At 37.8% G+C, this 14,812-nt stretch overlaps 1 protein-coding gene across 5 annotated transcripts in view; it reads left to right on the top strand.

The window, feature by feature from the left end:
• Positions 1-13,089, top strand: part of NEK4 (NIMA related kinase 4) — a 30,050-nt gene extending 16,961 nt beyond the window's left edge. For 2 of the 5 annotated variants that reach the window (XM_040247172.1, XM_040247169.1), the window contains exons 9-15: positions 72-221; positions 1,186-1,252; positions 2,009-2,115; positions 3,218-3,306; positions 6,283-6,491; positions 6,922-7,055; positions 11,436-13,089. In XM_040247172.1, coding sequence (XP_040103106.1) covers positions 72-221; positions 1,186-1,252; positions 2,009-2,115; positions 3,218-3,306; positions 6,283-6,491; positions 6,922-7,055; positions 11,436-11,528 — 849 coding nt within the window. In that variant the 3' untranslated portion in view covers positions 11,529-13,089. Of the gene's footprint in view, positions 1-62; positions 222-1,185; positions 1,253-2,008; positions 2,116-3,217; positions 3,307-6,282; positions 6,492-6,921; positions 7,056-11,435 lie in introns of all 5 variants that reach the window. The other 3 variants (XM_040247173.1, XM_040247170.1, XM_040247171.1) reach the window with 2 other exon arrangements.
• Positions 13,090-14,812: the final 1,723 nt, after the last annotated feature.

Genomic DNA, 14,812 nt, shown 5'->3' with positions numbered 1-14,812 from the left:
CCATAGGTGACCTTTGCAGGTGGATAGTATATGAAATTTATAATCTCCCCCCCCTTTGTTAATTATTTAAGTTCCAAGAGAGTCCGCCTTGCCTTTTGCCTTCTCTTCCCACTGTTGGAAAGATGGAATGCACATCAACACAAAAAGATGCTGAAAACCAAAGTAGAGTGGTCACTGGATCTGTGGACAGTTCGAGGGGCAGTGAGATAGCATCATCAAAGGTTTGTGAGAGTATATGTTGGATTTTTTTAAAAACACCTTATTATAAAGCTTTTTGGTAAAATAAACCCTGCTTATATTGTGAGGCTTTATATGAAAATATCTTAGGTCTGCTTTTTGCCAAACACTGGAAAGTGCAAATTTGTGATTCTCAACAGAAGCTTTTACTGAACTGGACAGATTCTATCATTCCAGAGCTGGTCACATCTAGTTAATTAAGGAGACCAAGTAGATTCTGAGTGTAGGAAAGCAGAATTCCCATTTCCCCTTAGACAGATGAGTTCTTCCTAGAAACGAGGGCTCTGATCATCCTAGCAAGTAGTTGTAACCCTGATGTGAACTAGTTTCAAGTGGACACTGCAGACTTCCCTTTATGGAAGTAGTCCAGTGGTTCAGAATTAGCCTGCCACTGTGGGGGACGTGGGTTCGATCCCTGGTCCAGGAAGATTCCACATGCCACAGGGCAGCTAAGCCTGTGTGCCGCAACTACTGCAGCCTGTGGGCCCCTGTGTCACAACAGCTGAGGCCTGTGGGCCCTGGAGCCTGCGCTCTGCAACAGGAGAAGCCACCGCAGTGAGAGGCCCATGCAACACAGCCGGAGAGCGGCTCCCGCTCACTGCAGCTGGAGGGGAGCCCGCACAGCAGGGAGACCCATCACAGCCAAAGATGCATCCATATATGAGCCAATTTTTAAAAATGAAAACAAGGGACACTCCTTAAGGGTTTGTGCTGTGCTCTCTCCTGTACTGCCGGACGATATGTCCTATATTGCAGGTGTTATAAGAAGAGTGAATAGAGAAAACTTCCCTGGTGGTCCAGCGGTTAAGACTCCACACATCCAATGCAGGGCGTGCAGCTTTGATTCCTGTTCAGGGAACTTAGATCCTGCATGCTGTGTGGTGTGGTCCCCCAAAACCAAAAAGAATAGTGAGTAGGAATGGAAGTAACTCTAACTTTATTTAAAAGGACCGACCATTATCAGCAAGAGAGAGGAGGCGACTGAAGCAGTCACAGGAAGAGATCTTCCCCTCAGGTAAAGTTATTCTGTTTCCTTCATCTAATGGAGGCTATTGGTGTGGGTCACAGACACAGCACTGGACTGATTGTGAGGCGTTAGGAATTTCTAGTATCAGTAATCCATTTGGGAAACCAATTCAGAAGAATTTTTGAAATTTCCTAGTCAAGCCTTTTAAAAATGAGCATAGTATTGGATCTGGAACTTGTGTTATTAAAAGGAAGAAGGATACTAAAAAAGAGAGCAAGAGGGCTTTGAATGGCAGTACCGCCTGGGAAATTTCAGACAGGAAAGCAATCAAGCAAGAGTTTAATTTGTTTCCATGTTTAGAGTCTGTTGGTCAAGGAAGTGCTCTCTTCTCAGGAACAGAGAGAGGAAGCCAGGAGAATGGTGCTGCCCTGTGCTGAGGGCTGCGATTATTCTTATTGCTGTTATCTAAAGACAACATATTCTAGCAGTTTCCATTTATTGAATGCTGACAGTGTCTCAAACATTATGGTAAGCATTTTGAGGGCATTATCTCATTTCATATTTTTCAGCTGAGGAGACTGAGGGTCAGAGGGGTTAAGTAACTTGTCCAAAGTCATAGCACTTACAGACCTGGAGCTGAGATTTGAGCTGAGGTGTCCCCAGCACCAGAATGATGATGACTATGCTGTCTGAGTTCCTTTAGGCTGGCCCTTGCTGGGGTATCTTCCATACCCCAGTACAAAGCACTCTTTTGTTGAGGCCAGTCCACCACAACGAACTGCTGGGGGTGGTCACTTTTTTCAGGCCCTACAGTGAGGAGAGCTTCTCTGGGTCCAGCGGGACCAGTGAAACCACAGGAAGACCACCTCAGCCCTGCTCGAAGGACATCTTCCGACTGCAGTGTTGCTCAGGTACATTACATAGTCCCGAGGGAAAAGGTGGATGTGTCTACATCAGGCAAGCCTACTGTGGTAATCCTCATATGTGCCAGCTCTATTTCTGGAACAGTGCTACTTAAGTTACATCTTTCACACTTCCTCCAATAGGGAAAAGAACCGATCAATAATAATTAAAATAATTTATTTTGCTTCATTAAGGGTTTGAATTTTTCAGGCACTCTTGTAAACACCTGGCAGCCTAGTTAATATCTTTCATAGGTAGTCTTTTAAATAAAACTTCCAAATGGCTTCCACCCAGCAACACTTTACTTATACTGCTCTGTTAATATACCAAATGACCTGGCCAGATTTTAGTCTCACTAGCTGATTCTTCCTTTGTTTCCCTTTTGTGTTGAAGTACCTTAGTTTTTGGCTGAGGGATGATATAGGAGCACCATCTGGTGGCAGAATGTGTAATTGCAAGGTGTTCAACCCACATTCACTTTTCTGTGTGATAATTCATACCCTGAGAATAATTATTCAATTTTCTGTATTCCAGTTTTTGACATTATTTCTAGGAGCATATAATTTTTTTTTTTAAAAAGGAAACTTCCTGTCCTTTAATGATTTTTTTTCCTTTAACAATAGTCTATGATTTAGTTGTTTCATTAATTAAGATAGTCCTCTGTTTTCCAAAGTTGTAACATTTGTGTATAATTATATCTGGTTATCCTTTTAAACATTTAACAAAGAGTCTCATGTGTGAGCAAACTGAGGTTACTTTTAATTTAAGTGGCATTCTGTCTTGTGTAAATTACTAACATTCCTTATGGTACCAGCCCTCTGCTTAGAAGTTGAAACACCAGAATTGTTTGTCCCCTCTCGTGCTCATAGCTGAAGCTTTCCCAGACCTTATAACACTTCACCTTGGTGCTCTTTAGGGCTCGCTTCTGAACGTTGTGGGTGACGTACGACACGCCTTGGTGAAGTAACTTCGATTTTTCTGTCCAGTAGTTCTGCTGTTACTGAACCTAGGTGCACCGTGTGTCTAGACGTTGCGTCTAAGACTGTTCCATGTGTTACATTCTGGTTGTGTTGCCATGTGAAATTTTGTTTTTCCACACAAAATTAATAGGAAAGGAAACTCACCCATTGTCTCTCAGAGGATGAGTTAAGTTCTTCTACAAGTTCAACTGATAAATCAGATGGGGATTCCAGGGAAGGGTAAGTTCTTATCTTTTGATCTCCCTTCATAAATTGGTTCCATTTGAATTCATTTTATCTTTAACTTAAAAATTATTGATGTATAGTTAATTTACAATATTGTGTTAATTTCTGATGTACAGCAAAGTCACTCAGTGATACGTATGTATATTCTTTCTCACATTCTTTTCCACTATGGTTTACCACAGGAATAGACTATAGTTCCCTGAGCTAGACAGTAGTAATCCATCCTGTATGTCCATGCTTGTTTATTCACCCTGTGTGTGATAGTTTACATCTGCTAAGCTCAAACTCCTAGTCCTTCCCTCCCACACGCCCTGCCCCTGTGGCAGCCACACGTCTGTTCTCTGTCTTGGAGTCTGTTTCTGTTTCACAGGTATGTTCATTTGTGTCATATTTTAGGTTTCACAAGTCAGTGATGTCATATAGTATTTGTCTTTCGCTTTTGACTTACTTCACTTAGTATGATAAGCCATTTATATTGCTTCAAGTGGCATTATTTCATTCTTTTTAATGGCTCAGTAACTATCTCGCATCTTCTTTGTCTGTTCATCTCTCAGTGGACATCTAGATTGCCTCCATGCCATGGCTATTGTAAACAGTGCTGCTTTGAACATAAGGGTACATGTATCTTTTTGAATTATAGTTTTGTCTAGGTATATGCCTAGGAGTGGGGTTGTTGGATCATATGGCAACTCTATTTTTAGTTTTTTGAGGAACCTCCATACTGTTTTCCACAGTGGCTGCACCATTTTACATTCCTACCAACAGTGTAAGAGAGGTCCCTTTTATCTACACCCTCTCCAACATTTATTATATGTATACTTTTTAATGCAGAAGGAAATGGCAACCCACTCCAGTATTCTTGCCTGGAGAATCCCATGGGTGTAGGAACCTGGTGGGCTACAGTCCGTGGGGTCGCAAAGAGTCGGACACAACTGAGCAACTTCACTCACTCACTCATACTTTTTAATGATGGCCATTCTGACTGGTATTAGGTGGTATCATAGTTTGTTTTCATTTCTGTAATAATTAGCAATGATGAACATCTTTTCATATGCCTGTTGACCATCTGTATCCCTTCCTTAAAGAAATGTCTATTTTGGTCTTCTACCCATTTTTCTATTGGGTTTTGTTGTTGTTATTATTGAATTGTATGAGCTGTTTATGTATTTTGGAAATTAATCCCTTGTTGGTCACATTGTTTGCAAATATTTTCCCCTAATCTGTAGGTTTTCTGTTCTTTTTTTATGGTTTCCTTTGCTGTGCAAAAGCTTATGTTTGCTCAAGTCCCATTTGTTTGTGAATTCATTTTAAATGTACATTTATAACAGCATTCAGACCTATAGTACTGTTAATAATGTTGTAAATGGTTTTGGTATGTGCTGGGACCAAAGTTCTCTTTCAGTGCACACATCTGATTTTCATTCAGAATTCTTAAATGTCTTTTTAGATCTGTGGGTTTAGTTTTTATCAATTTGACCATTATTTTCATAAGTTTGGCCATTATTTCTTCAAATATTTTTTGGACCCCTTCCTGCCCTCCTGAGGATCCTACATGTATATTAGAGTTGGCGATGGACAGGGAGGCCTGACGTGCTGCAGTCCATGGGGTTGCAAACAGGCAGACACTACTGAGCGACTGAACTGAACTGAACTGAACTGAAAGTTATCCCACAGCTCACTCGTGATTTTCATTTTTTTTTTTGACTTTTTTTTCTCTATCCCCCGTACCACCCCCCCTTTTTTTTTTTGGTCATGCCGCTTAACTTGTGGGATCTAAGTTCCCTGACCAGGGATTGAACCTGCACCCTTGGCAGTGAAAGCACAGTGTCCTAACCACTGGACTGCCAGGAATTCCCATCTGTTCCATTTTTTATAGATTCTATTGCTCTCTCTTTAAGTTTACTAAGCTTTTCTTCTGTGGTATCTAATTTGTTAATCCCATCTGATGTATTGAACACATTCTACTTATCATTTGTAGCTCAGTTTGGGTTTTATTTATATCTTCACTGCCTTTCCTTAACATGCTAATGCTCCGTCTATGTTGGTCATATGGAATAAATTTTTAATAACCTCTTTAATGTCCTTTGTTTACCAAGTGTCACTTGTGTCACTTTTGGATCTGTTTCTATTAATTGAGGAGAAGGCAGTGGCTCCCCACTCCAGTACTCTTGCCTGGAAAATCCCATGGATGGAGGAGCCTGGAAGGCTCCATGGGGTCACTAAGAGTCGGATACAACTGAGCAACTTCACTTTCACTTTTCACTTTCATGCATTGGGGAAGGAAATGGCAACCCACTCCATTGTTCTTGCCTGGAGAATCCCAAGGACGGGGGAGCCTGGTGGGCTGCTGTCTATGGGGTCGCATAGAGTCGGACATGACTGAAGTGACTTAGCAGCTTAGCAGCTATTAATTGATTTTTTTTTCTTCACAATTGTGTGCTGTTTTCCTGCTTTGGATATCTAGTATTTTTGACTCAATTCCAGACATTGTTAATTTTATCCCATTAGGTGCTGATATTTTTATCTTTCTTTAAATATTCTTGAACTTTGTGCTTGTATATAGTTAAATTACTTAGAAATAGTTGGGCAGAATTTATACACAGAAACAGGGGCCTTCTCTTTCTGGCTCTCTCCTTTCCAAGACTCTTTACTTACTTTCTATTGGCAGTGGTGGTCTTGAACTCTGGTACGTGGTTCTGCAGGTAAGAGAGACTGTGGGGTTTTTTTTTGTACTTTAGCTCCCTATGGCCTGTCCTTAGGCTAAAAGTATTAACTCCCCTCCAGAATCTGTTTGTAAATTTTATACTTTCTCCATTGCCCTCATAGTTAACTTTTGTATTTTGTCCAGAGTTTATACTTATTAGTGGAAGGGTCTGTCTGTAAGAATTTACTTGTTCATTGGGAAGCTAAACTTCTTAATTTCCAGTGAAAAATTATCCTGAAGCATTTTTTTGTTTCTTTTCTTCTCAGTAAAGGTCATACAAATGAAATGACTGACTTGGTACAATTGATGACTCAGACTCTGAAGTTGGACTCTAAAGAGAGCTATGAAGACCTCCCAGTACCAGATCCAGGGTCAGAATTTAAACTTCATCGGAAGTATCGGGACACTCTAATACTTCATGGGAAAGTTGCGGAAGAGGCAGAGGAACTCCATTTTAAACAGCTACCTTCAGGTGGTCAGTTTATTGTTTTACACCAAACTGGAGAGCACATGTTCACTGGAGAAATGTATCAAACTAAGGGTCTAATGTTTGCAGATTTTTTTTTCAAATTATTTCCTTTGGATATTTCTGTAAAAATATATCTTATTTTATGTAATAGTTGTGTTCCTGAAAAGTTGCATGAAATTTTATTTTTAACGATAAATGTAAATAAGTACATGTTTGGAATTTTTCATTTTCTTCAAATTAGACAATTGCAGTTTTTAGTTTTATGAGATGGTAATGAGATATGAAGCATAAGTTCAGTCATTAAAAATACATGACGTCATTAAACCAAACTCTTGTCAAAGTGAAAAGAATCTTAACATGACAAGATTTTTTTAAAAAATCATTGTGTTCTTGCTGAAGTGGTGAAAGTTCATTTTCCCCTGTGGTTGCTTTTTAGCTATCATGCCAGGTTCTGAAAAAATCAGAAGAATAGTTGAAGTCTTAAGAGCTGATGTAATTCGGGGCCTGGGGATTCAGCTTTTAGAGCAGGTGTATGATATTTTGGAAGAGGAGGATGAATTGGAAAGAGAGGTGAGTATCCAAACTTTAGCTGTGTCAGCTGCTTATGCTATGGAATTTTTGTACTGGCCTTTTGGATTATAATTAACAAAACCATACCTTTTACCCATTTGCCACTGCAGTCAATGTTAGAACATTTAATTACTCCCGGAAGAACCCCTGTACCCACTGGTAGTCGTTCCCCATTGTCCTCTAGGCCCTTCACCTCTAAACAACCACTAATATTTCTCTCTCTGTAGATTTGCCTATTCTGGACATTTCATTGAAGTAGAATTGTAAAAAGCTATGTGGTCTTTTGTGATTGATTTCCTTCATTTAGCATATGTTTTCAAGATTGACCTATTTGTAGCACATGGGAAACTCATTCTTTCATATGGCTGATCGTGGCTGTGGCACGTGTGTTTTTCTGTTCACCAGGTGATGGACAGTTAGATTGTTGCTACTTATTGCCTATTGTGAATAATGTTATGAACATTTGTGTACAAGTTTTTGTGTGGAGATATGTTTTCATTTTTCTTGGGTATCTTCCTAGGGGTGGAAATTGCTGAATCATATTGCCCTGGCTAGAACCTCCAGTACAATGTTGAATAGAAGTGGTGAGAGTAAACATCCTTATCTTGCTTCTGATATTAGATGCAGCAGTCTTTATTAATTATGATGTTAACTATCAGTTTTTAGATATTCTTTTTCAGGTTGAACAAGGTCCCCCCCTTTTTTTAAGGATTTTAATTTTATTTTGTTTTATTCACTATGGTATTTCATTTATTTTATATTTTGGGGGTGAAGGTCCCATCTATTTCTGGTTTGCTGAGTGTTTTTATCATGAAAAGGTGTTAGGTTTGTCAGATGCTTTCTATTTAGGTGATCATGTTTGTGGCTTTTGGGTTTTTTTTTATGTGGTGTGTTACATTAATTTGTTTTTGGATGTTAAACCATCCTTATATTCCTGAGATAAATCCCACTTGGTCATGGTGTGTACTGCTTCTTAGATGTTGCTAGAGTCATGTTTCCAGTATTTTATTGAAAGTTTTTGTGTTGGTGTTCACATGATATTGGTCTTCAGTTTTCTTTCCTCGTGATATTTTTTATTGGTTTTGTTATCAGGGCAATACTCACCTCAGAATGAGTTGAGGTGTGTTCCCTCATCTTTTGGGGGAAGAATTAGTGAAGAACTGGTGTTAATTCTTTTTGAAATGTTTGCGATAGAATTCACCAATGAGACTATCTGGGATCTGGGCCTGGGCTTTTCTTATATATATGAATATATGTATGGGCTTCCCTGGTGGCTCAGCTGGTAAAGAATCTGCCTGCAATGCGGGAAACCTGGGTTTGATCCCTGGGTTGGGAAGATCCCCTGGAGAAGGAAATGGCAACCCACTCCAGTATTCTTGCCTGGAGAATTCCCATGGAGGAGAATTCCAAGAGGAGCCTGGTGGGCTACAGTCTATGGGGTCGCAAAGAGTCTGACACGACTGAGTGACTAAACACATACGTGTTTAGTGTTTAGTCACATATGTGTGTGTATATATATGTATATATAACGTGTGTGTGTGTTTATATATATATATATATATATATCTTTTGGCCATCTTGCACGGCATGTGGGATCTTAGTTCCCCAACCAGGGACTGAACCCTCACACCCTGCATTGGCATTGTGGATGGAGTCTTAACTACTGGACCACCAGGGAAGTCCTTGGGCTTTTCTTTGTGAGTAGTTTTTTGTTAGTGAATTCAGTGCCTTGCTATATTCAGATTGTTCTTCTGTTTCTGAAATCTGTGTCTTTCTTGGAATTTGTCCATTTCAACTAAGTTATCCATCAGTTCAGTCACTCAGTCATGTCCGACTCTTTGCGACCCCATGAATCGCAGCACGCCAGGCCTCACCAACTCCCAGAGTTCACTCAAACTCACATCCATCGAGTCAGTGATGCCATCTAGCCATCTCATCCTCAGTCGTCCCCTTCTCCTCCTGTCCCCAATCCCTCCCAGCATCAGAGTCTTTTCCAATGAGTCAACTCTTCTCATGAGGTGGCCAAAGTACTGGAGTTTCAGCTTCAGCATCATTCCTTCCAAAGAACACCCAGGACTGATCTCCTTTAGAATGGACTGGTTAGATCTCCTTGCAGTCCCAGGGACTCTCAAGAGTCTTCTCCAACACCACAGTTCAAAAGCAAAGTTATCATAATTGGCAATTATTAATAGAAATCCTTTTTAATCATTTTTATTTCTATAAGGATGGTTGTTTAGGAGTCTGTTGTTTAATTCCGTAAATATGTTACATTTCTCTATAGGTTCAACAGTGCATTATACACATGCTGGTTTTTTAATCATAGTAAAATACACGTAACTTCAAATTTATCATTTTAACTATTTTTTAAGTATTTGGTTCAGTGCTGCAGTCCATGGGGTCACAAAGAGTCAGACACGACTGAGCGACTGAACTGAACTCAGTGGCCTTAAGTATGTTTTACATAATTGTGCAAACATTACCCATCCATTTCTAGAAGTACTTTCATTTCGCAAAATTGAAACTCTGTACCAGTTAAGCAAAAACTCCCCTCCCCATTTTCCCTACCAGCTCCTGGGAGCCACCATTCTAACATCTGTGTCTATGAATTTAACTAAGCCTTGATACAAAGCCTAAACGTAGCATCTAGAAAAAGTAAAACTCTCCTGTAAAGAAAACTTCAGGCCCAGATGGCTTTGCTGGTGAATTCTCTTAATCATCTAAGGAAGAAATAACACAAATCATACACAAATTCCTTAGAAAACAGAAAAAGAAGGGACATTTTCCATTTCTCCAGAAAACCAGAACTGTGAGGTCAGAACCCAACAAGGACACTAACATGAAAGAAACATAAAACCAGTATCTCTCATGAACATCTTAATCATCTAGTATTTTGTTGAAGTTTTTTGCATCAATGGTCATAGGGATATATGTTTATATTTTTCTTTTCCTATAGTCTCCCTGTCTGGCCCTAGCACCAGGGCAATGCTGGCCTCATGAATGAGCCAGGAAGTGCTCCCTCTTCCTTAACTCTCGGAAGAATTTGAAAAGGGCTGAAAACAGTTCCTGTCCACATGTTTGGCAGAATTCAGCAGCAAAGTTCCAGCACCTTTCCTTGTTAGCAGGTTTAGATTACTGATTCAGTTTCCTTGCTAGTTATGGTATACTCAGATTTTCTATTTCTTCATGATTCAGTTTTGATAGGTTTTATGTTTCTTGGAATTTATCCATTTTGTCTAGATTATGCAACTTGTTGGCGTACAATTGTTCATAGTATTCCCTTAGAATCCTTTTCATTTCTTTTCATTAGAGTGGTGGTAATGTCCCAAATCCATTTCAGATTTTAGGAATTTGAGTCTTTTTTTTTCCTGAGTATAGCTAAAGGTTTGTCAATTTTGTTCATCTTCTGAGAACCAACTTTTCATTTTATTGATTTTTCTCTAATTTTCTGATCTCTGTTATATTCTTCTCAGCTCTAATCTTTGTTATTTCCTTCCTTTGGCTACTTTTAATTTGTTCTGTTTCTACTACTTTAGGTTATTAAGTTAGGTTGTTGACTTGAAATCTTTTTCTTTTTTAACATAAGCATTTATAGCTATGAATTGTCTCCTTAGCGTTGCTTTTGGTGCATCACGTAAGTTTTGGTATCTTCTCATTTTCATTCGTCTCTAAGTATCTTAAGTTTCCTTTGTGATTTTTTTTTTCCTTTGGTGCACTGGAGTGTGTTGTTTAATTTCCATAAATGAGTAAGTTTTCTAGTTTCCTTCTGTTATGGGTTTCTAACTTCACCCTGTTTTGGTCAGAGAAGATACTTTGTATGTGTATCTGTCTTTTTAATCCATTGAGACGTAATTTGTGGCCTACTATATATGTCTCTACCTGGAAATGTTTCTTGTGCACTTGAGAAGAATGTGTATCCTATTATTCTTGGGTAGAATGTTTCTTATATATGTTAGATCTAGTTAGTTTTTTCATTTTTCAAGTCGTCTGTTTTCTTATTTTCTGTCTGGTTGTGCTGTCCATTACTGAGTGTGTATTGAAGTTTCCAACTATTATCTGTAGAACTACTTTTTCCTTTAATTCTGTGAAGTTTGGCACCATATATTTCAATCATCTGTTATTAGGTACATAATTGCTTATAATTATTATATCTTCCTGCTGTATTGATCCTTTTGTTAATGTATAATGTCCTTGTATTTTGTATTTCTTATGACTTTTTGATATCTTGACGTTTTACATTTTTATGTAAACATAACTATAGCTATGTATTCTCCCATAAGGTTTCTACCCTTGGTACTGTGGCTTAGAATACCCCTTTTAAGACTATAGAAATATTTTTTCTACTATATACCGATTTTTTTTTTTTTTATGTTTCCCAAATAGGTACATTTGCAGGAGCACATGGGTGAAAAGTATGTGACTTACAGTGTGAAGGCTCGCCAGTTAAAATTTTTTGAAGAAAATGTGAATTTTTGAGAATTTATCTAATATGCTGCCAGAATAAAACTATTTTCAAAGGTTTTTGGCTTAAACAAATACAAACAAACCTATAACAATGATTGGAGGCCATTCACCATCCTTTTATCTTGTTGGCTTTTTAACTAGAAAAAAATTGGACAAAACAGTAATATTGAAGTAAGCTTACAAAAGAAAAAAAAAACCCTTGAGTATCTTATTCTCTTTATGAAGAAAAAAAATCTACTTTAAGACATTTGTGTGATTACTGTTTACTGAGCCTTAAACCAACATGATACCTAGAACTATTTTTTTAAGGTACTTATGAGCTTGAATACTGAGACAAAACATTGTGGATTGGAAGTTCTACATTATTCAGTGATATTACTTTTTACTATTAATAACTGTAAGTAGCAGTTGATAAATTATTTTTATATAATTCTGGGAGTACATTTAAAGATATGAAGTTATATATAGTACCTGAGCAATTGAATTTCTTTTTTAGCATATTAATATAATTTAACATTATATTTCCATTTAATATGGACCTCATTCAAGGTATATAAGAATTGAAAGTAGGAGGTATTTTGGCCTTGTAAATCAATGCTTTTGCAGACTGGGTTTTTTTAAGATTTATTTTTCCATCAGCGGAAACATCTGTTAAACACTTTATACCTTTTCTAATTCAGCGATTTTTAAGTAGTAACGTCCAGATCCTTTTAGTTATGTTGGACAGATTTGTCTCCTGAAATTTGTCTTCTTATACATCAAGGTATCGATTGTCTTCCCTTATTTTAAATGTATAATTGCATATCACATATTTATTTGTTGTTTAATAAGGTATAATACCCATCTAGCAAGTAGCTTTTATAAAATAAAATTTTGATTAGTATATGCAGGACTCTATACCTTTTTTGAAAATTACACACATACATAAAATAATAAAATGTTCCCTTTCTAGTCCCCTAAAAGACTTTTATTTAGTTTTTATTATGTGCCAGGTACTAGGCCAGTGTTCATGGCCTAATTTCTGAAGCTTCTTAATTTTATTGTGAAGGGTTTGTTATAACACAACTCTAAAACCATCTGATCCCAGTGCCCAGCTGGGGACAAATTTTTGGCAAACTGTTGGTCTCTCTGAGCTATTTACCATTTCTTGCACGTTTTAGAGATCCGTAATCTTTCTTGGGAAGTCAACTTTAGTTTTACTGAAGTTTTCTAAATTACTTGTGTAAAGTTATATATATTCCCTCATACATTTTTAGTCCCATTCTATATATTTTTAAGTCAGTTTTTATGCTTCTGTTGTTTTGTGTTTTTTTTTCCTTGAGTGCCTAATCATTTTTCAGCTTTAATTTTAAAACACAGTTTTAAGACTAAATTTTCCTTTCAGCATGTCTTTGGCCACATTTGAGAGACTTTTGATGTTTCATTTGATATTAGTTTGTAAATAGTAAAGAATTCATGTTTTGACTTTCTCTTTTAAAAGTATTTTTTTAATTTCCATGTATTTCCAAAGCCAAGAAATTTCCTCCTTGCTCCAGCTACATTGCAGTGTTAGTCAATATGACCTGCACAACCTGTTTCTTGGAATCGTTTTTTCCTGTAGCTCAGTACATGATCTGTTATTGGAATGGCCCTATGTGCATTCAGTAAAGATGGATTCTCTTACGCATAGGCGGAATGACTTCTCCACTAAATAGTGGAAATGTTCTACATCTGCACTAACATGGTAGCCCCTAGTCACATAAAACCTGTTGAGTCTTTGCCATGTGACTGGTTGAGAAACTCAATTTAAAGAAAAAAAAATTTTTTTTGGATGTGCCATGCTGCATATGGGATCTTAATTCCCCAACTAGGGATCAAACCCACGCCCCCTGCATTGGAAACAAAGAGTCTTAAGCACTAGATGGCCAGGAAAGTCCTGAGGAACCCAATTTTTAATTAAACTTAAGACACACATGACTAGTAGCACGATATTGGACAGCACAGCTCTGTATTCATTTAGTAAATATGATGGAGGGCCTATGTGTCATGTACTCTTGTACTAAACAAAAAGGTTCCTGTTCCCGTGGAGCTTATGTTCTGGGATGGATGATTAACAAATATGTACTGAGATATATTAAATACCATGAAAATAAATACAGAATGATACCCAAACTTTTATTTTGATAGGATAGTAGGAAATGCTTCTTTATAGTGACATCTGTGTAGGGCTTCCCAGGTGGCACCATCTGACAATGTAGGAGATGTGGGTTCGATCCCTAGGTCAGGAAGATCCCCTCAAGGAGGGCATAGCAACCAACTCCAGTATTCTTGCCTGGAGAATCCCATGGAGAGAGGAGCCTGGCAGCCTACAGTCCATAGGGTCACAGAATCAAGACACGACTGAAGTGACTTAGCATGCACGCACTGGGTAGGGACCCGAATGAGAGAACAAGTCATGTATACCCAAGGGACGGTGTTCCAGGCATGTGGATCAAGTGCAAAAGTCTTTATATTGCCTTGATCTATCAAAATCTGAAAGGCAGAGTGTTGGTCTCCTACCAAGAGTGCAGCTTTGCCAAATTCCTGTATATGTAACAGTCTTTGCTTTATGTATTTCACATCTTACTCAATGCATGATTCATTCATTGACATCTTGCAGCTATGAAATGTCCCTCTTTGCCCCATTTAATGCTTTCTGATATTAAATTTCTAAATTTTTCACTATTACCACTCCTTTCTGCTTGCATTTGCCTAATACATCCTTGCTCCTGTTTTCAACCTTTGGGTGTCATTTTGAGAACATGAGGTAACTTGATTTTCAACCCTATTGGGAGCTCTTAACTTTGTAATCACATTTTTTATAGATATGCTTGGTCTTATTTCTGCTGTCTTTTACTTTTCTTTCCCTTTTTAAAAACCCTTTCCTGACTTCTGGTGTATTAAGATCTTCACTCCCTTTTAAAAAAACTCAGTTTGGAAGTCCTATATCCTGGTATCAAGAAGTAGAATATGACTTGTAATAACCCTTGTGCTTCCATTCCTCACACAAGACTGTTAGAACATTTTTCTCTTCAGCCCTCTGGAAAATTTAAAAGTAATTTATAGCTTCTTGGGTTTTCATTTTGAACTACCTTAGGTAAAGCATGGATTAAATGTTTTCTGCTTGGCAACAGCCTTATTTTACTGGTACCAAACTATTACTTTACCACAAAATTTACATCAGTAAGTTTTTTCACAGGTGCTTGCTGTTGTTTAAAAAAAAAAAGAAGAAATCATACATTAGGACCTTGTAGCTTCAGAAGATAGAAATGGTTCTT

This window comes from Oryx dammah, unplaced genomic scaffold (assembly GCF_014754425.2).
Source record: "Oryx dammah isolate SB20612 unplaced genomic scaffold, SCBI_Odam_1.1 HiC_scaffold_9, whole genome shotgun sequence".
In the NCBI taxonomy this organism is placed as follows: domain Eukaryota; kingdom Metazoa; phylum Chordata; class Mammalia; order Artiodactyla; family Bovidae; genus Oryx; species Oryx dammah.
Note: the sequence above shows the minus strand (reverse complement) of the source record. Positions and strands in the feature narration are given on the sequence as shown.